We start from the raw sequence: 20,075 nt of genomic DNA, 5'->3' as shown, positions 1-20,075 counted from the left end.
AGCCAGTGGATAAACACAGGGCTAGTAGAAGGAGAGAAAAAGCGTATGTCAGCTTTGTACATGCCTGATTGACTGCTACAGTTGGTAAACAAACCATCAATGCAAATGGCATTGTTTACTGGCAGCTCGATGATGACTGAATCAACGTATAACAAAATAAGAAAAAACTCAACATGAAAGATTTCAGCTTGAAGGCTACAATATACGCGTTCCGATGGTTGATTTAAAGAATCCTCCATCGGAATCCGGTAGTAACCGGAAAATAATGAAAAAAGCTACTGCCAGGCCGTTCCAATATTCCATTAGTGGGACGGGCTGATCACCTACACAAACTAGACTAAAGCGCTACCCGCGAAATTTTGAATCTAAGTTGCCGTTAAGTGGAAACTATAGCTATGTAATTACTTGGTAAGTTACTTATATAAAAACATTTTGTAACATTATGATGAAATGGAAACTGGTTGAGATCAAACTAGAGATCAGTAATAATAGAATACTTTCTAATACTATTTCAAATACTATTTCTAATTACTATTGTGCAATATTCATCAAAGTCAACAGAAATAAGGTTTAACCGGTTTTATCTTGGGTGCAGTTACCAATGACTTACCATCGGAGCATATGAAACACAGATGTAAATGTGGGGCTAGTTACAAAACACTGAGATGAATTGGAAAATTGATTAGTTAAATGAAATATAATAATAACATTGATAAAATATTCTCCTATTAATTTAAATACATAAGTATGACGCAGTACCGAGTTAAAACTAAAAAAAAGCTAAATTGTGTGTCTGCGCAGGACAAAACACATATAGGCTAGATGTAAATACGGAGTAAGTTACAAACATGAAAGGTCAATTACATACACAAGGTTTCCGTGATATTACAAGGCGAAATGGGAAATCGATGATTACAATAAAATAGAAGATTAATACTATCCTTTTAATACATTTCTTAAAAACAACAACCTAAAAAGACAAATTTACTGAATTGTTAGTAAAACAAATGAATGCAATCATTACACATATTGTAAAGAATGATAAGAAAGTTACCATATAAAAATATACTCATGGTGATAAAACCATGTTACGCTGTAGGTAAAAGGAGTTAGGCTTCCGGCTTCATTCTCAGCTACAAGCAGCAAATGCCAAACTATGGTTTGTACTTTTGTGTGGATACATTAAGCTATCACAATCAATATAAATCTAAGCTCACCTGCTTTCACTGCTTCTGTCACGCTCTCTTCATCATTTCTTTCTGTCACTCTTTCTTTGTCATTTCTTTCTGTCACTCTCTCTTTGTCATTTCTTTCAAGTGATTCTGTGGCTGCTATTTCACTCTCTGATATCTGCCCATCCTCCTCTTCTTGAATGTCCTTACATTTTGGGGATTTCAACTTCTGGAAAAAAGGAATATACAAACAATTTTCCTTTTTTATTTTGCCCCACTACTTAGAATAATAAAACACCACGGGCAACAAGTTATTACTGGTTTATTCTTCTTAAAATTATCTTGAAAGATGTGCCATTCATATGCCAGTGGTAATTCCCTGAATTTCATCTTGTCACAAATAGTGACCATTTGAAGAGAATTTCCTGGATGCACACATGATCTTTGGTATCTGATCAGAATGTTATTCCATCTTAAGTTTTATTCATGAAGAGCTATGCTGCACCCTTCACCCCAACCCAAATCTGATGATATATCAAACATCAAGTCTAGCTTCTTGTCATGGCATTACCAAATAATCCATGCACACAAAGCAAGTAAAAGAGGAGTAAGACATGAAATTTAATTTCTAGCAATACACTTGTGACAGCAGCATGAACACAAGAAGTCATATTGACCAGGCTGCTGTATCCTGCACCTTTAACTATGTTAAAAAGTCAGGATTCACTGGATATCTTCTAAAAACTCAAAAGCTCATCTTCCTCCCCTTCTCAACTCTCTTTTGAAGTTTATTTCAATTTTATATACTCTTGTGGGTGCTACGCATGTGGACATAAATAAGACCTCTGAACAGAAACAAAAAATGACCTTTTTATAATAAAAGTTTTATATATACCAAGTAATTACATTGCTATTACAGTGGTTCCTACTTTTCGCAGCAGCTTAAGTTTTAAAAATTTCGTAGTAGCGCTCATGCTCATAATGTTTTGGTGTAGGTAACACACCCCGCCCACTTTCGGGTAAGAATAGGTACAAACGGCTTAGGTATTCAATTCTTTCATGCATAATGTCCATTAAAGGGGAGGTGGAAGGGCTCTGATCATGTAATTACTTGGTAAGTATATATAAAACTTTATTTTATTATAAAAATGTCCTTTTTATATACATAACCTACCAAGCAATTACATGGCTGAACCCCACAAAGAAAGGAGGCGGGATACATGGACACTGACTACTCAAAAACACTCAGTAATGGAGATGAATTTGAAATAGATAGGTAACCAGCATTGGACAATGCTTGTTGTAACCTTACCTGTTGAGAGAGCTACAGCAGATGGGTACTGCCTTTGGTCGGTGCTTATCATCAACCTGTAGTGGCACGGCAGTAAAGCTGAGAATTGCCTCTACTTTAGTGGGTGCTTTGCCGCCAAGGAGTACCCTGATGGTTGCAAAAGCCTTATACATAAGGGTATGCCCTTGTTCTGGGCGCAGTACAAGAAAAACTTGACCAAATATATTGTTACATACACCTTACGTAAAACACCAAACCCATCCATTAGAAGACTGGTGGGTACTCCGGGTACATAGTACCCCAGGCTCCCGTAACTTGATCACCTAAATTCAAAGTGAGGAGATAGAGAAATATGAGACATGCTCCTACCCTTCCTCCCCCAGTACCAAGCCAGCCATGGATAATGATCTTAATGCACTGCAGTTTTTATAAGTGGTTTCTACATCACGCAAATAATAAGAGGCAAACACAAATCTGCACGTCCAGTAAGTAGACTGAAGAATAGTCTGACAGTGACAGATTGAACTTAAAAGCCAGTGAAATGGCAACTGCCCAGACTTCGTGGGCTTTAACTTTCAATAAAGGTAGGGCCTCTTTCTGAATTCCCCTGTGGGGTTCAGAGATCACTTCTCTAAGAAAGAGGGATAACGTGTTCTTGGATGTACAACAAGACAGGTTCTATATGGAACACCAGAGGTTACGAGAGGGGCTTCTGATGCTTTGTCCTCTCCAGGTAACATTTTAAGGCTCTGACCAGACAGAGGATTCTCTCCTGGTTTGTAGGTCCCACGATATCTGTAAGGTTCCTGATAGGGAACAAACAGGGTCAAGGATTTGCTGGGGTTTCGTTCTTCGCAAGAAACCCGAGGGTAAACATGCAGACCCTATCACCTTGTGAAAAGCCAACCTGCTTGTCCAAGGCCTGTAACCCACTACTGTAACTCTTTTGGCTGTCGCTAGAGCAACCAAAAAGAGAGTCTTCCTCATCAAGTCTCCCAAGGAAGATGTAGGAAGAGGCTCGAAGGGAGGCCCTGAGAGCCAACAAGGCAAGACGTCTGGGTTCCAAGGAATAGAAGGGAGTCTGTGTTCCCTTGAAGTATCGAAAGATTTAATCAAGTCACTAAGATCCTGGCTTGTTGCAAGATCCAAACCTCTGTACCTAACGACAGAATTGAGCATGGATCTATAGCCTTTAATAGTTGAAGTCGCTAGTCCCTGAGAAGAATTCAGGAAGATTAAAAAATCGGCTATTTGGGCTAAAGTGGTCTCACCGAAGCAAAATGCTGAAGAGCCAGGTGTATCGCTTTCAGCTCCTTTACATTGATATGGAGCCATCTTTCTTCTTGCGACCAAGTCCCTCCAACTTCCAAGTCCTGTAAATGAGCTCCCCATACCAGGTCTGAAGCGTCTGAGAACAAGGTTAGGTTTGGGTTCAGAGGTAATAGAAACTTCCCTACCAGGAAGCTCTCTTCTCCCAGCCACCACCGAAGGTCCTCCTTGATTTCAGGACTAATGGGGAAGACAAATGAGTCCGGAGACGTCTTCCTGCGTCACCTGGCCTTTAGAAAGAACTGCAGGGGTCTCGAGCAGTCTCCCAAATAGCACAAACTTCTCTATGGGCGAAAGAGTGCCCAAGAGGCTCATCCACTCTTTGGCTGAGCAGAAAGGAAGAACGAGAAATTTCTGAATCATCTACAGGCAGGAAAGAATTCTTCTCTGTGACGGAAAAGCTCGAAAACTCTGAGAGCCGATCATCATCCGTAAACTGACGATCAACTGAGTCGTGACTAGTTGTGACTTGGAAAAGTTGATCAGAAGGCCCAGGTCCTGGACAAGGGAGTGAGTCTCCTGTAAGTCCTCCGTGCAACGGTTTCTCGACGGGGAGCATCGAGATACAGGCATATATTGAAGCCCATCAAATGTAGCCACTTTGCTACTGGGGCAAGAACCCTGGTGAAGACCTGTGGGGCTGTTGAAAGACTGAAACAGAGGGCTTGAAACTGGTAGATCCTGCCCTGGAACACAAATCTCATGTACTTTCTGGAGATCTGATGAGTGGAAGACAGCACTGACTGATTGGTTTCCATCCTGAATTTCATGGTCTTTATGAAAAAATTCAGAACACTTAAATCCAGGACAGGTCTCCACCCTCCCAATGACGTTTGAAACGTACGGCAGTATCACCAACTGGCCGCTTGATGCCAGCCGAATGGCTGGTACCAGGCATGCGATCAGCCATAATGCTACCTCCCCTCACTGGGTGCTTGGCCGACAATGAACACATCCCACCGGGCACTTGGTTGATACTGGCCGATCGACGCTCTTCTTAAACGAGAGTTGTGGTACAAACAACTCAGGAAACACTGGGACGTCTTCCTGGTCCCAGAAGCCAAAAAAAGGTTCAGAAATCTGTCCTAGATCTCTGGAACGCTTACACATAAGCAGAGGATTGCACTCAGGAACAGCTGACTTTTACAACGGTATGATTGCACCTCCTGCCCATGTCGCAATCAGGTTCCCTCGCCGATATGGCGTGCACATATACTCGGAAGCCTTTCAATGGCTGTCCATCGAAACCTGCAGACAGCAGGATTGACTGAGGAGTAACAATCTAGAGGCAAAAACCCCTATGGACTCCCATGAACTGACAGTATGCCTCCTCCCAGGTTTAGGGGAGCCTGACAGGGACCGAGTTTAGGAGATCCATAAGAGGCCTTTCCAGTGGCTGTCTGTCATACCTGGGACTGGCAACAGGCTTGACTGAGGGGGCAACTACCCATTGGCAAACCCCACCACCTCCCTTGGACGTTCGGTTTGCCTCCTCTCAGGTTTAAGGGAGTTTGACAGGGACCTAGGTTTAGGAGCATCAGCAGGATGAGTAGCCACCCCCTCCACTGACAGGACACTTGCACTAACTTTTTGCACTCAACTGATTCATCAAGATCTTAACGGAAGTGCCCAATTGGGTTACAATATCTACCATAACGCTAAACTTCTTATCTACTCGGGCTTCAAGGTTGGCTAAGGCATTGGGCTCAGAAGGTAGGAGAGCCAGGTAAAGGAGTTACAGTAGAGATAGAGGACTTGGAATAGAAGAAAAAGCTGTCATAGGACTCGAAAGGACTGACACTTGTGGAGAATGCTGCAACCTAACCTCGGCTTTAGCAGCCGCCTTTCTCTCTCTCTCTGTCTCTTTGAAGTCTCGTAAATGAGAATTTAAAGTCTTCCATTTCCCCTGATTCCACTCCTTACACTCATCACAGTTAATGTCAAGAGAACAATTTTGCCCTCTGCAAGAAGTGCAGATAGCATGAGTGTCATACTTAGCAGATGTCAGCCTCATCTTGCACTCCTTGCTGCTATACCCAATACTATGAGCACTCGAGTCTGACATATCCAGTCACAATTAAGGAAAAAAGCTGATTAGAGCTACCAAAAACTACAATGTACTTCACCAAATTCGGCGATGTCCGCAAACAACCAGTGAAAACAAATCAGAACAAAAGCTACCCAGCGACCAATGTTCAGTCAACGAGAAGCAGGAACAAACTGAATACCTAAGCCGGTTGTACCTATTCTTCCCCAAAAATGGGTGGAGTCTGTTACCTACACCAAAACAATATGAGAGCTACCGGGAAATTTTTAAAACTTAAGCTGCCGCAAAAAGTAGGAACTAATAGCAATGTAATTACTTGGTAAGTTACTTATGTAAAAAGTACATTTTAATATTTTGAAGGCTAATTTCCTTCCTAGCTCTTTAACTAATATTCCTTCTACTTTGTCAATGTAATTTTAGAACAGAAATTAATCTTGGGAATTTATTGCAAATAATTGGATGTTGTCATGAATTTAAACAGCAGCAAATGTTTAACTCCTGTTAACTTTTAAAGTACAGTACTCCCATTCTCATGCAACAAAATCTTCCATAAGCTGATTACATATACAGTACCTTTTTTTGCTTCTTTTTTGCCACATGCTTCTGCAGTGCAGCTGTCATAAGAGAGCTCAGAGCATCAGATTTGTTTTGATCCCCAGTTCCCTTGCTCCCTTTACTATTGCTCCCTTTACTAGGATTTCTTATTCCAATCTCAGCCTTCTCAGCAAGAGGTTCTAGTTCTTCCAGTGTCATCTGCCAAAGATTAAAATGAGGTTAATAGAAATAAAATTACAAAACTAAATTACTCCATGTACTTGCATGTAATTAGGTAAGGCATTACATCCATACACTATTCAAGATATTGTTCTGATGCACTCTAATATAGCTTCTGTCACCACTTGAACTAGAAATACTCAGTTCTAAGAGTATACTTTCATTTAATTCTAGACACAGGCTCTTCAAAACTGACAAAAACTAAGGAAAGATATATAAATCAAGATCTGAAGCAGTTGGCAATGATTGGACCTATCAAGTAATTTTCACATGTTAGATTATGAGCAGTTAGTCAGAAAAGTACTAGATACAGAAGTAATATGACAAAGACCACTGGCAAGTCCCTGAAAATCATAAATGAAGGGCATATATGAAGACCTAGACTAGACAGTAATTCTGGCAGAAAGTACATAAAACAAAAGGCAGCTAAAAGAATTCATTTCAAAACCAACCCTCACAATCGTGGTCCATATTCTCAAACACTATCATATGAAAATGAATATAAGTTGACTCACAATTACTCTAAACTTTGGTCACCAATCCCAAAGACATATATTTGTCAAAACCAAACTAGCAGAAGCTACAGATGAGTGCTCATGTGCAATATCAAGCACAAGAACATCAGGAGTCTTGGAAAAACAAGGAACACCACAAGAGTCTGCACAATCACATGCATGTGGCTTGCCACAACAATCAGTAGTAACACAGAGCAGCAACCTTCCACACATCAACACGCACGACCCAGGGATCATGTATGCACACACTGGGACTACCTAAGGTTAATATGATCATGCACATACTGAAGGATTGACATGGTGCCAAACAGTACCTTCATGTGGTGACCTGTCACACATGACCCTTCTGTCTTTCTGTCTGCATGAGCATGATCCAAGGATCATACACATGCTAAGGGAGAAAGTAGTGCTGACTTTTCTCTGCAGAACTCAGTAAAAGTACCAACAGGCAGAGTCTTGGACAGTCCTTGTGATTTGGAAGTAAATGGGGAGATGCTGCTTCACAAGCACACTAACAGAACATAGTATCAACTCAACCTATGGTAGAAGTCACAACAGCAAGAGAGCAAATGACTTTACCAACCCCAGAAGAGGGAAGGTGCTCACTTGAAGTCAGACAACTTCTTATCAGAGGACTTCCAAGATTTCTTCTTTCCACAAAAGGAAGAAGAGGCAGAAAAAAGACAAGGAAGAGGAAGCAGAGGATATATATTTGTGTTTCTTCACCTTACCCATCCACAAATTTGAATCAACTCAGCTACAGTAGCAGAATGTGTCTAGGTAGGAAGCACCATCAGAGGAGCATGGCCTATACTTAATAACTGCTGGGTTATCAAGCATGATGATCATTACATGAAGCTCAACAGTGCTGAGTTCCTTAGCAGAAACAGCAGTGAAAGATGGGTTGCTTGGAACACCAAGCAAAAATACTGGTGGACACCTTTTGGCCTTCCGTCACTGCTTCTGAACTTCACTGCAAAGGAGACCAGCCTGCACACTACTAGCACCAAAGCAGAACAACAAAACTGGTCACACTAACACCAAGTGCATAAATTGGCCTAATCCTCTCTTATGTCCTTCACATCTTTCATTGTTCACTTTTATTGTTCAAATCCATATTGAACACCAGGCAGTGCTCGGTTGCTCCCCAGATGCGGTCAAGTGAAGGTGCATCAGCAATGCCTCCGGAAAGCGCTGCCAGATGCACAATCCATGGTTAACCTTAAATAAAATAAATATTACTGAGGCTAGAGGGCTGCAATTTGGTATGTTTGATGATTGGAGGGTGGATAATCAACATACCAATTTGCAGCCCTCTAGCCTCAGTAGCTTTTAAGATCTGAGGGCGGACAGAAAAAGTGCGGATGAACAGACAAAGCCATCTCAGTAGTTTTCTTTTACAGAAAACTAAAAAGATGAAAGGAGTTTCACCTTGATGGTCAGCCAGAGCACAGCAAGATGTCTTCACTTAACCATGGCTGATGGCAGGTGAGTGGGGCATTCCCTCTCCCTTACCCATCCACCTACCACCAAGTTTCCACAACCGATTTCACCTGGCGCTGAGGAATACTTCTAAATCAAAGTCAATGGTTTGTATTCTTGTGGGAACAAATATGAATTACAATATGGTAGAGCATTTGACAACAATCTTGAATGCAACATGGCAGTCTAAGAAAATGGAAACACTGGCATACTTAAATCTAACCCACTACTGCCTTGATAGTCTTATGCTTCACCTTTCGTGTAAAAATTTCCTGTTATATATTTCCGTAGTGGTATTCTTCACTTCTTCACTTTCTTTTTCCAATAATTTTGTGTAACTCCAGGTATCTCTGTGGACATTCACTATTTTGGCAGGCCACTTTGTAACTGCAATATGAGCAGGTAATGGTTACATTCACTGTATTCTGTCAGTACTGTAAAATATACTGTACTTTATATATAAACATATGCTATCCTCTCAGGGTGTGATTCTTTCAACTTACGTTGCCCTTTAGCCTACTTATGTTTATAGATTGTTGCAACGATCTTGAATAAATTTTAACTCACACATTCACTAAGTTTTTGGCAAAGCTATTTCTAATAACCTACCCAAGAACAGCTTTTTGTCTTCTGAAGAGCAATTAAGAGATCAGGTACTGTTCACAAATTCATCAAAAGCTCTAGGCATAAGAATATAACATACTTTATCCAGGCTGTCTTCATATAAAGGCTTTTTCTGCAAGGCTAACAGAAATCTCTCCTTCCAGTTTAGACCTACTGAAATAGTACTCGTAGCACAGAGCAAACTGAACGACCCTACATTCTCATGTGGGTTTGCAGCCTGATATTCAAGTATAGAAGCATCATCTATGGAAAACTACACTGGTTAAGGTGACTCTCTCATTCTCTACTAAGAAAATTGTTTGAATACAAAAAATAAATTACAGTATCTGTTTTAAAAATTATATCAGAATGTACTTTCTACTGAAGTCATAAAAACCTGATTATCCCGGACTGTAATATGTTAAAATAAGCAAACGACCCAGAATCATTTTCCTATACTGGCTACAGTACACATTTCTTCAGTCCTTTAACCGAGTTCAAAACCACGTAGCCTAATACTGGACTGTCGAGCCTCCAAGCTAAGATCACAGATTCTCAGGATGGTTAAGAAGGACAGCCCCTACCAAGTGTTAAGTAGATAACAAGTGAGAGAGTATGTAAAATTAACAGCGCCATAAGAATTTGCAGAGCCCTTGACAAGTTTCATTGACACATGAATGTAAAGGTGATTGACTGAACCTTTGAAAGAATCTACTGTACTGTAACTTATCCTAAGTTAGGTTATAGTACCTGAGGATAGCCCTGGTGATCATAACTAGGATAACACCCAACATTTAAGGTGCAGAGAGGCAAATTAGCATATTGTCTTCTATTTTTTGGCATCTTAACTACCAAGTTCATACAAAGATGCTTAGCCAGTACTGGTGGCAAGACTAAAGTTGCACATGTCCACTCATTTGCAGTCGAAGATTGGTACCTTTGTTTAAATAGGAAGGATGGAGGATATTATTTTACAGAGAACCTAGAATTACTGACGATATTTGTTACTTCTTTTTCAGCTTTTCAACCTAAACAACTTTTTTCATACCATTTTTCTTCTGTAGCACATCTAAAGGAGATGAAAAGTTTACTAAGATACGCATACTGATATCATGCAGTAATGACAACTTTTTCTTGTTGATGTGTGTTGCCATATTTGACACTTCATCTAGGGTTAGGCTGGGGGATAGCGGAGTCTCCCATTTAGATATATTTGTGCCACTCTATGTTAAGTTTGAACAACACAGAATTTTGATTACAGCAATAGCATAAAAGCCATAATCAAAATCAGTTGTCAAATGTTATTCATGCTAAAAGTGGTACACATATGGCAGTACACTAAACAGCATTTACATATGACTCAACTCTAAACAGGGTACCATAGGCTACCGTCATGTAAACAAGGACCAAATTGGCTATAATTGGTAAACTGCAGACTTGGCTAATAACCTTTGCATTTGTGATGAAGTGGAGTAGAAAAAAGCTATTCAAACTAACAAGATTAGGCTAACAGTGACAACAATAAAGAATGATGCAAATAATTTTAGGTTCCGGGCTATGTAAAATTTACATAATAAATGCTGCCTTCCCGCAGACCAATTGGAATTGCTAGGCTACAAAAAAAAACAACAAGGTGATGGCACGATGATCCTTAACTAATTAATCCTATTAACTAAATTGTGGCTAGGCTACATAACAATCTAGGAGAGTCCTCCGTTAATGACTTTAGCTAAATGCACAACAGTAGACTTTAGCCTACTGGTGGCATGGCATCACATAAAACTTAAAAAAGATGTTATCTGCGTGGCACTGTCCTTAACATTATCTTATTTCGCTTATAGAGATAAACAGAAAACTAGCCTAGTCTAGGATGTACGGCCTAGCCTTGGTTGAGCCAAGGTATGGAGTCTAGGATTACCGGTTAGCGATGTTTACTGTACCTTTAATGCAAATTAGTCGTAGCTTTGCCATCCATTTCACTTAATAAGCACGAATTAACTTTAATTGCATCTATATTTGGAGTTATTAATAGATATTCTGCATTTAGTGGTCTTCATTTAGCCAAAAAGTGTCAGGCCAGAGCCTCGGCTCAATCTCTCCGCGGTCCGTCAACGTTGCCATGGTAACCATTTATATGTAAACAATTCGACGTAAACATGTCAAATGCTAATTCAGTCATGTACAGTATACCAGTCAGTTTTTCCATTTTCCTGCCTTTTTAATTTGTTTATGCATATAATGAACACGAAATACCCTGGAGCATTTCCAGTAATTAGCCTACAACAATATATATATATATATATATATATATATATATATATATATATATATATATATATATATATATATATATATATATATATATATATATATATATATATATATATATATATATATATATATATATATATATATATATATATATATATATATATATATATACAGTATATATATATATATATATATATATATATATATATATATATATATATATATATATATATATATATATACATACTATTCGTAATAATATCTGTAAACTCTATTGAGAGAAATCGAGCAGTTTGACCTGAGGCTAATGAAAACTTTAGACCTTGATCTTTACCAGTTAATATCAATGTTGAAACTGCTATTTTTACGGTGGGAAACAATAGAGTCTGTTACCCAGTTATCCAAGAAAACTAACACTTAAAGTCATCCTAATTTGATAGCAACGAAACGACATCTGGATTACTCAAGAGAGCCAAGACCTGAAGATATTTCTTTAGGTCTCACTACTTGTTATTAAAGTTTTATGGAGTAGATCCTACGTTAGGATGTTGGAGGATGAAATAATCAAATCAAATTCAAACTTCATTGTATTTTTCGGCTGTGTAATCTAAAACAATAATATCCAATAATCTTATCTTGCTTTTCATACGAGACCTATGGAGAAATTTTAGTTCTAAGGGCAACTCACAATTATCAGGAACACACTGCAATTTGATATTCAAGACTTGACAAATGAGTCCGTGGTCTTTAAAACGAGTGTTTTGCATTACTGATGGTATGGCATGGAATAAACTAAGCTTATAAAGCACCAGTTAACAAGATTAATTGTATGAGTAATAGTTTGTTTAGTATTTCGAGATATTATGTCGACTGGATTCACAGACTCGTGTTTCTGAGCAGCTCATTTCATTGATGGAATGAAATTAACGTCACCACTGATTTGCCATGTTACCACTCTTAAATTGTTTGCAATACGCATTTTGATTTTTTCCTCTCGCGTAGTTAATCATCAGTAACATCGTTTTGCATATGCTTTGAGAAATGCATCAAATACTTCTCGGTTAATTTCATAATAAAAATACTTACCTAACCAAGGCTAACTGACCTCGCCGATCGGATGACTTGTTTAAAACGTACTGGGTACGTTTTTAATACCAAGACACTGAATCAATTTAATACTTCACACTCACATACCTATCATGTCTCGGCTCCCTCCAAAATGACAAGAGTTCATCTTGTGTGAATTACAATGAACATGGCTGAAAAGACACGCTTAACTGTTTTAGACTTATTTTCTGGTAACTTAAGACAGCTAAACTTGAATGCAAGCCCTTTGTCGTAGTCAGTATTCTTTACTCTTGGTAATTCTCCTTCGTGAAAACTGTTGGAATATCAGATTTATGCTTAGATTAGGTAAGATTCACACGTTACTAATAGCAGAATACAGGCTTATATCTTGGATGTATATAAAATTACCACTACTGCTCGGTCATTTCTTTGTGCTTCCTCGTCACAAAGAACCTTGACACTGATTACGTTCATTTTACCGCCCCATGGTATCCAGTTACAGCATTCGTCATATGGATTTTTTTAAATAGAATTTCGAGCATCATGCTTCTGATATCGAAACAACCGTTTCTAGGAAATATCATCATTCAAAATTTTTCTTATTTTGACCATGCTCTGAGATTTTTTTTTTGTTAATTTCATATCCAGATTTCCGATGGTTTAATTAGAAAATCTGGGCTGTTTAAAATATAGAGGTTGCTTTCCTTTCTACTTCATAGAGTCGTTAGCATATCTCTATTGAGTATTACGCCAATATTTCAGGTACAAAGGAAATAAAACCTAGACGAATTCAGTTTTCTTTTATTCATCAAGCATAATTATTGATACATATAGTGCTGCATTAGTAAAAGGAAAATAAATAAATTACTATGTACACATAATGACCTCACAAGCTATTAATCCTAAACTGCAAGTGTAAGTACATTAAATTAATAGTCACACAGATGACTTTATTGCTTCGGTAACCGAGGGGAAAAAAGTGCAAGTGTAGCTGAAATGCAAAGTTAGGTGAAGGGAAAAGTCAGTAAAGAACATTTCGTATCTGATCATCGCTAAACATCTTGAAACGCACGTCACTCGTAAATGCCCCCAACATCCTGAGGAATTGGCTGAAATCACATCCGAATGTTTATTTCTCTACCCTCAACGTTCCCGTTACGCTGGGAACAGTTGCAGAGGTTGAGGCTACAAACGATGCCGATCTCCACCGCTTTTTAAAAGGGGCAGAAGCAGCCAGAGGAAACTTTGGAGTCTATGAATTCTCTGTAGCTCTGGATTCGGGTGTACACTCCAGGGTAGCCGGCTCTGGCGCATCCTTGGCCCCAGGAGACAATTCCTGCAATCAAAATATAGAGATATAGACTAAATATATAATCAGCCTAATCATTCTAAGCTAAATTGCTAGTAACTTTAGGTAGCATTAGATAGCACTAGCCCTTACCTCAGTCTTCTGTATTAGATTCTGGTGTAAATCTCACAAAAACCTACTCAACATTATGTTTTAGTGTCATATCTACTATACTTTTTCAAATGATATATCCTGGGCAGCTCCATATCATGCGTCTTCTATATAAAATTGTATAAAATAACTTTCACGTACAAGAGTTTTGTTCTTATCTTTACTACATTAAATGAAATAGTTTAGTTAGTTCGTTGTAATCTTGTCTATGCCTGCAAAATGTTGTCAACTAGTCAGTTTTATAGGTGGTGTTATAATCCGGTTTCTAGTGAAAGATGTTGCTGATGTGGTTATAAAATATGCCACAAAAATACAAAAAGATGTTGATGCAGTGATGAAGTATGCCATAAGATCCTATGATCATTATGATAACAACTAAAAGAGTTTGTCGAGACACTCATTACGTCATATAATCATCATGAAAGTCACCAAAAGATGACGGTGTTGAGATAATTAAAAACCTGAATAAATAAACATCCAAAAAGTACAAAATAAAAAAATATAACAAATTATACTGTGAGTACCAGGAATTAAAGTTGAGTGTTGTGAGGAAAACTATTGGGAAGGGATTAGCTAAATTAGCATGAGGGATTATTACGGGTAGTGAGGCGGTCATATATTGTTTGTTGGGACCTTGTTTATTTATTCTGTTTCACTGTACTATGTATTCTTGGCCTAGACCACTGAATGTTTGCACGGTTTGAACAATAATAATAATAACTGTTTTCAAACAATAAGATACAAGCTTACCAGTGCAAAGATATTGACACTGTTTCAAAATGAATGAGGCGATTACCCTTGCGTCGACAGTCATCCTTCTTCCAAAGGCTGACGCCCTCAAGTGACCGCTCTGACGAAGATACGCGTAAGTCGTTATTTGTCAAGCAGGTGGTGCTGTCTGTAGCTGGTGTGAGCAGGGTTAGTTCTAAGTCAATGTCCTTTCAGAAGTTTCAGTCAGTGGATTGGTCAGTCTTCCTATGACATGCAGCGTTCTTGGATAATTTGGTGCAAGTAATGTTCAGTTACAAAATGTAGGTACAGAGTCATATAGATTAATGTAGCAGTGAAACATTTTCTGAAATTTATTCAAGGTAAATTTTTTTTTATAATGTCATATATCTTGATTAACAGTTTACAGTATGCATTATAATAACATTAAAAGTTGAAAAAAAAAACAATTTTCATAGAAAAAAGGCATATAGATCTCAAAGTCTATCAATATCATTGACACTGCTCATGTAGGGTCTATAGCCTGAATGATTTTTGCCTCCCAAAGTGATAGAAAATGTCTGTTTCTTTACATGATTACTCTCCAATGAGAAAAAAGACAAAATAAAAAAGCCTGCAATCAGTTTCAGATCTTATAAATTTATCATGGGTTTGTTGTTTACCCTCTTTTCTCGAATTTCCCAGCCTTTACTTAATATCCTTTATATTCAGGAAACAACATCAATATATTCACAGTCATTATGTCATTATGTATACAGTCTGAGTAGTAAACCCATCAAATGGTAGATTAGAATTACAGTTTTTACACCTATAAATAAAACTTTAGGGCCCAGTAATTCAGTTCTTATTTAGGAAAATGATTTTCCCAGTAATTCTGTTTCTTATTTAGGAATGATTTATCGAACCATGTTGATTTAAATAAGGTATATTTGCAAGAATTATTTTAAAAAGGACAGTGGTTCAGCTGTGGATTCTTGAATTCGACCAGAAAACAAACATTTCTTTTTGTTAACTCGTTCCACTGTAGACACCATTTGAAAGCATCGAGGGGTCATTTGGTAAAAGCAAGTCTAATTTTCCAACTTCAGATTTATGGTCAGAGTTTTGATATTGTCTTTATGAAACGTCACTGGAGAGTGTTTAGCTATAAATTCCAATTAAGTCAAATAAGAGAATTATCTCTTCCATTACTTACCAATAAGGTCGATTTGATTTCCTTCGGGCCTTTCATGCAAAAGAGGGCCGCCACTGTCTCCCTGTTGTAAGAAATGACGGAACCAGATTAAATATAAAACAAGTAAATAAATGCGCCGAAGTTTCTTCGGTGCAATCGAGTTTTCTGTACAGCGTATAATCAAGGATACCGAAAACAGATCTATCTTTCGGCGGTCTGGGTATAATGCTGTATGAGCCACGGCCCATGAACTTTAACCACAGACCGGTGGTGGCATGCCTTATATCGTTGCCTGACGCACGATTACGACTAATTTTAAACTTAATTTGAATAAGATAAAAACTGCTGAGGCTAGAGGGCTGCAACTTCTTTCGCTTTATAAACTAAATTAACACCCGTTACCAAGTGGGATGACATTTCATCGTCAAGAAATTGACAACTTGCTATAACTTCAAAATCCAGTTTAATTTTGTCATTTTACCGATAACAAATTTCAAAAGCCTTTTCATCTCCCATAAAATCAAAATTAACTTTTACAGAATAAAAACGGCGGTTTGTTAATTCGTTACCTGACAGGCATCAATCTTCCCAGCATCGTAGCCGGCACACATCATGGAGTCTTTAATTTCGTGAGGTTTGTACTTCTTGTTCCTGCACTCCTCGTTGCTGATGATGGGAACTCGCACCTCCCGAACGACGTCGCTGGACTCGCCGTCTTCGGACTGACGACCCCACCCAGGAACAATGCCGAACTGACCGATGTAAGACTTTTCTGAAAGAGGAAAGTGCTTTTTTTATGACTTGTTTATTCATGGTTTTTAAGAGCAGGAGCCAAAGGGAGGTAAAAATCTTATGTTTGCACCAAATCCATTCTATGTCTATGATATATGCATTATAATATTGCTTCTCAGGATCCGCAAACGCAAATGCCCTTTACCAAGGGTGATATATGGAACTTGCATTTTACAAACAGTCAGCTTACAAGGCTTGATATATTTGCATAGTTCAATCGTGTTGATAGAACCACTAATTATCTGATTGCACACTATTTCAATTTGTTTATTCGCTACTCATAAGCTGCAAGGCTTAGACCTTGATTAGCTGGATACATCAACAACTGGTTAGGATATTTTCCGTTTATAAATTTACAGTAATTCTTTAATATAGGCTATCTTGAAACCGAAATTAATCTGAAGTGACTTTATCATTAATCACCATTCATGAAATACATTTTTCGTAATAGTATGTGTTGTGGAAGAAGGAATAGTACATATTGTGGATGAAGGAGGAATAGAAATTGTGGAAGAAGGAACGGTGGAAAATTCCATAACAAACAAGGAAATGGTCAGTTAATGAACACATTCTAGAGACTTTCTCAACCAACCAACCTTCTGAGGGCAAGCAGACAGGTCTGATATGTCTGTCGAATTCGACGGGCTCGTTCAACTCGATGATGCCGACGTCGTTGATGAAGGTCCTGCGGTCGAATCCGTCATGGGCCCACCAGTCCTTCACCCTCCGAACTTGCCTGGATACTTCGGAAGCATCGCTCTTGTTGTAACTTCCCAGCAGGATGTCCACGCGGGCTTTATTTACTCTGTGGGAGATATGGAATGATCAGAAAAGTGACAGTGCCAACGGGGTGCTGAACTTATTGGTGTTCGAAGTTGTTTTTCAAATTACATTGTCAATCAGATGCTTCATAAACATTCAGGGAATTCGTCGCGTTGCTTAGCCTTCTCTTGTCCAAGGAAATGCTGCCATAACATTAGTGATCAGTGTTAAGTAACCTCGTTAAAAGATGAGTTTTCATTATTTTGCAGTAGCTTAACTTTGGTTAAATTTAGTCGGTAGGGAAAGGTAAATCGACAGGTGAATTTATTAGATCTGTCTCCTCTTAATCCAGTGGGGTTTCCAATTTCATAAAAGATACGGGTCTTGGGACATTTTCTATCAAATGCTGAACTTTAAAATTTTGTTAATGTTCGATAACACTCATTGTTGTGACGCTACAGCCAGGAACATTGCTGACTAACCTCTTGATGCAGTGAGCAGCAGTGATGAGGAACCTGTCATTGATGAGGGAAGCCCCGCAGTAGAGTTTTCCTCGGTAGGAGAGAGACACCAGCCATGGGTACAGGTTCCTCTGGGTGATCCGCCCTCCTACAACTCGGCCTTCACGGTTTGGAGTGCCGCAACCTTTGAAGAATTAAGAGATTAGCGATTACGTATTTTATGCAACAAAACATTAACATCGATTAATATTATTTCACAAACAATTGTTTCGAGACCGTCTCGAAACAGTGGGTCATTTGTGCAATAAGTTAAGTATACAATAGTTTAACCAGACCACTGAGCTGATTAACAGCTCTCCTAGGGCTGGCCCGAAAGATTAGATTTATTTTACGTGGCTAAGAACCAACTGGTTACCTAGCAACGGGACCTACAGCTTATTGTGGAATCCGAACCACATTATAGCGAGAAATGAATTTCTGTCACCAGAAATAAATTCCTCTTATTCTTCATTGGTCGGTCGGAGATTCGAACTCGCTGCCAGCAGAGTGCTAGCTGAGAACGGAACCCGCTCGCCCAACGAGGAACTCATCTGTGCAATAGCTATGGTACTTGAGTAAGTGGCTAGGTTAAAAGAAGCCACATGCAATGTCTTGGTTTGTGGACTATATTCCCCAGTTCAACTATGGACTGGACAATGATAGATGGGGAATATATACGTTAAATTAATAAGCACTGAACATAACTGTTTAGGACAGCGCAGTGACACAGGTATTCATAACGTGGAGGGTATAAGGGTTGAAAAAAATTAAGTATTTTGACCACACGATGAATATGAGGATGGATAAATAGAAGGATGGATGAAATCACGGACAGAATTAAATGGTGGATTGCAGGTGACTGGATGCTAATTTAGTTTAATAAATTGTATCTTACAGGCAGGAAAAATAATTTTGTTTCCATACATTTTGCTCCTAAGAAAGTCAGGTAATCAAGAGAACCCAGATTTTAAACTTACTTTTGAAAATGATAGTGATAGGTGCTAACTTCCCAGCCATGTCCAAAAAAACAAAGAAAAAAAAGGGTGTGGCGGGGAAGAAGGCTGTGACTTAGCCCAGAAGGAAACAAAAGAAGGGAGCTTATAAGTCAGGAAAACAGAAGCAGAAACAAATTCCAAAGCTTGGTAACAGAGAGGAAAAAAAAAAAAGATGAACCTCGTAATCTGAGGGTTGCCGGTTTCTTCAGATTAATCTTGAAAAAACAAGATTATCCAAGCCATATAACTAAAATAATAGATAGCTTGTTTATTATAAGAATGTAATGGAAAGAATGAAACGGAAAAATGTATTTCCGAGTTTCGAAAACGTTGCATGAAAAAATACTTACGGTATCCTCGACAGTTGCAGAACGTAGTCCCGGTTCCCTGAAATAAAAAAAACAAAGACGGTCAAAACTTGCCATAGGAATGGAGGTGCTCAGACGGTAACTGTCTAAGGTTGAGTTAATCCTGAGTGGCATCAGATTCAGCGTATAGAAAACGGTAACCGCTGTCCTGCCAGAAAACTTCTTTGGTAGCTTTCGAAGTTTATCAAATTGAGTGTTTTTGTAGGCCTTTGCCAAAAACTTCTACGCGTGATAGGTAGACACTGTTATTTAACAATTGACTGTGAGATGTATAAAGAATCTGGGGCCAATCAGTCATTCCTTTTCAATTAAAAGCTATTCGGCGAAAGTAAGAGGACCACTTCTCGTTCAATTATATTTAACGATACCCATGCACATACACATAAACACATATATGTACTGTATGTATGAAAGACGGAGAATGAGAGGCTATAAAACTGCTGAAAATATTTTTAGAACTGTTTACAACGGTATATTTCCATTTAAAGTGTTACCACATGAGAAAATCACCACAGTAAACTTACGGGTTTTAACCATAAATCAGCTATTACATCTAAGATCATTGTTTGATACTCGAGTTCTTTTATTTGTGGTTAACTGGTACAGAAACAATTTAGTGTACATTTTAACTTGCTTGCAAAACAGAAGCAGTTGGGGTGAAATAAGGCTAAATCATACCTTGGAGTTTCCTTTTACTCGGGTGTCAATTTCTAAGAAAGATTTTTACCTGTCAGACAACCTGGT

The 20,075-nt window shown here is 38.5% G+C and overlaps 2 protein-coding genes across 4 annotated transcripts in view; both read right to left on the bottom strand.

Annotated features, from left to right (window-relative positions):
• LOC136848767 (jouberin-like) overlaps positions 1-11,355 on the bottom strand; it is a 33,510-nt gene extending 22,155 nt beyond the window's left edge. Inside the window, exons 1-3 of one of the 2 annotated variants that reach the window (XM_067121357.1) lie at positions 11,154-11,355; positions 6,413-6,592; positions 1,218-1,401 (exon numbers count right to left, since the gene is read on the bottom strand). In XM_067121357.1, the coding sequence (XP_066977458.1) occupies positions 1,218-1,401; positions 6,413-6,592 (364 nt within the window). In that variant the 5' untranslated portion in view covers positions 11,154-11,355. The remainder of the gene's footprint in view (positions 1-1,217; positions 1,402-6,412; positions 6,593-11,153) is intronic. The other variant, XM_067121358.1, reaches the window with a different exon arrangement.
• Positions 11,356-13,346: 1,991 nt separating this feature from the next.
• The window catches only part of LOC136848763 (trypsin-1-like), a 38,314-nt gene continuing 31,585 nt past the window's right edge, over positions 13,347-20,075 (bottom strand). For both annotated transcript variants that reach the window (XM_067121354.1, XM_067121355.1), the window contains 6 exons: positions 19,314-19,350; positions 17,951-18,113; positions 17,303-17,511; positions 16,484-16,686; positions 15,936-15,996; positions 13,347-13,888 (listed from right to left, as the gene is read on the bottom strand). In XM_067121354.1, coding sequence (XP_066977455.1) covers positions 13,767-13,888; positions 15,936-15,996; positions 16,484-16,686; positions 17,303-17,511; positions 17,951-18,113; positions 19,314-19,350 — 795 coding nt within the window. In that variant the 3' untranslated portion in view covers positions 13,347-13,766. The remainder of the gene's footprint in view (positions 13,889-15,935; positions 15,997-16,483; positions 16,687-17,302; positions 17,512-17,950; positions 18,114-19,313; positions 19,351-20,075) is intronic.

Source organism: Macrobrachium rosenbergii, chromosome 19 (assembly GCF_040412425.1).
Source record: "Macrobrachium rosenbergii isolate ZJJX-2024 chromosome 19, ASM4041242v1, whole genome shotgun sequence".
NCBI classification, from domain to species: Eukaryota; Metazoa; Arthropoda; class Malacostraca; order Decapoda; family Palaemonidae; genus Macrobrachium; species Macrobrachium rosenbergii.
The sequence above is the reverse complement of the archived record's forward strand: the minus strand, read 5'-3'. Positions and strand labels throughout refer to the sequence as shown.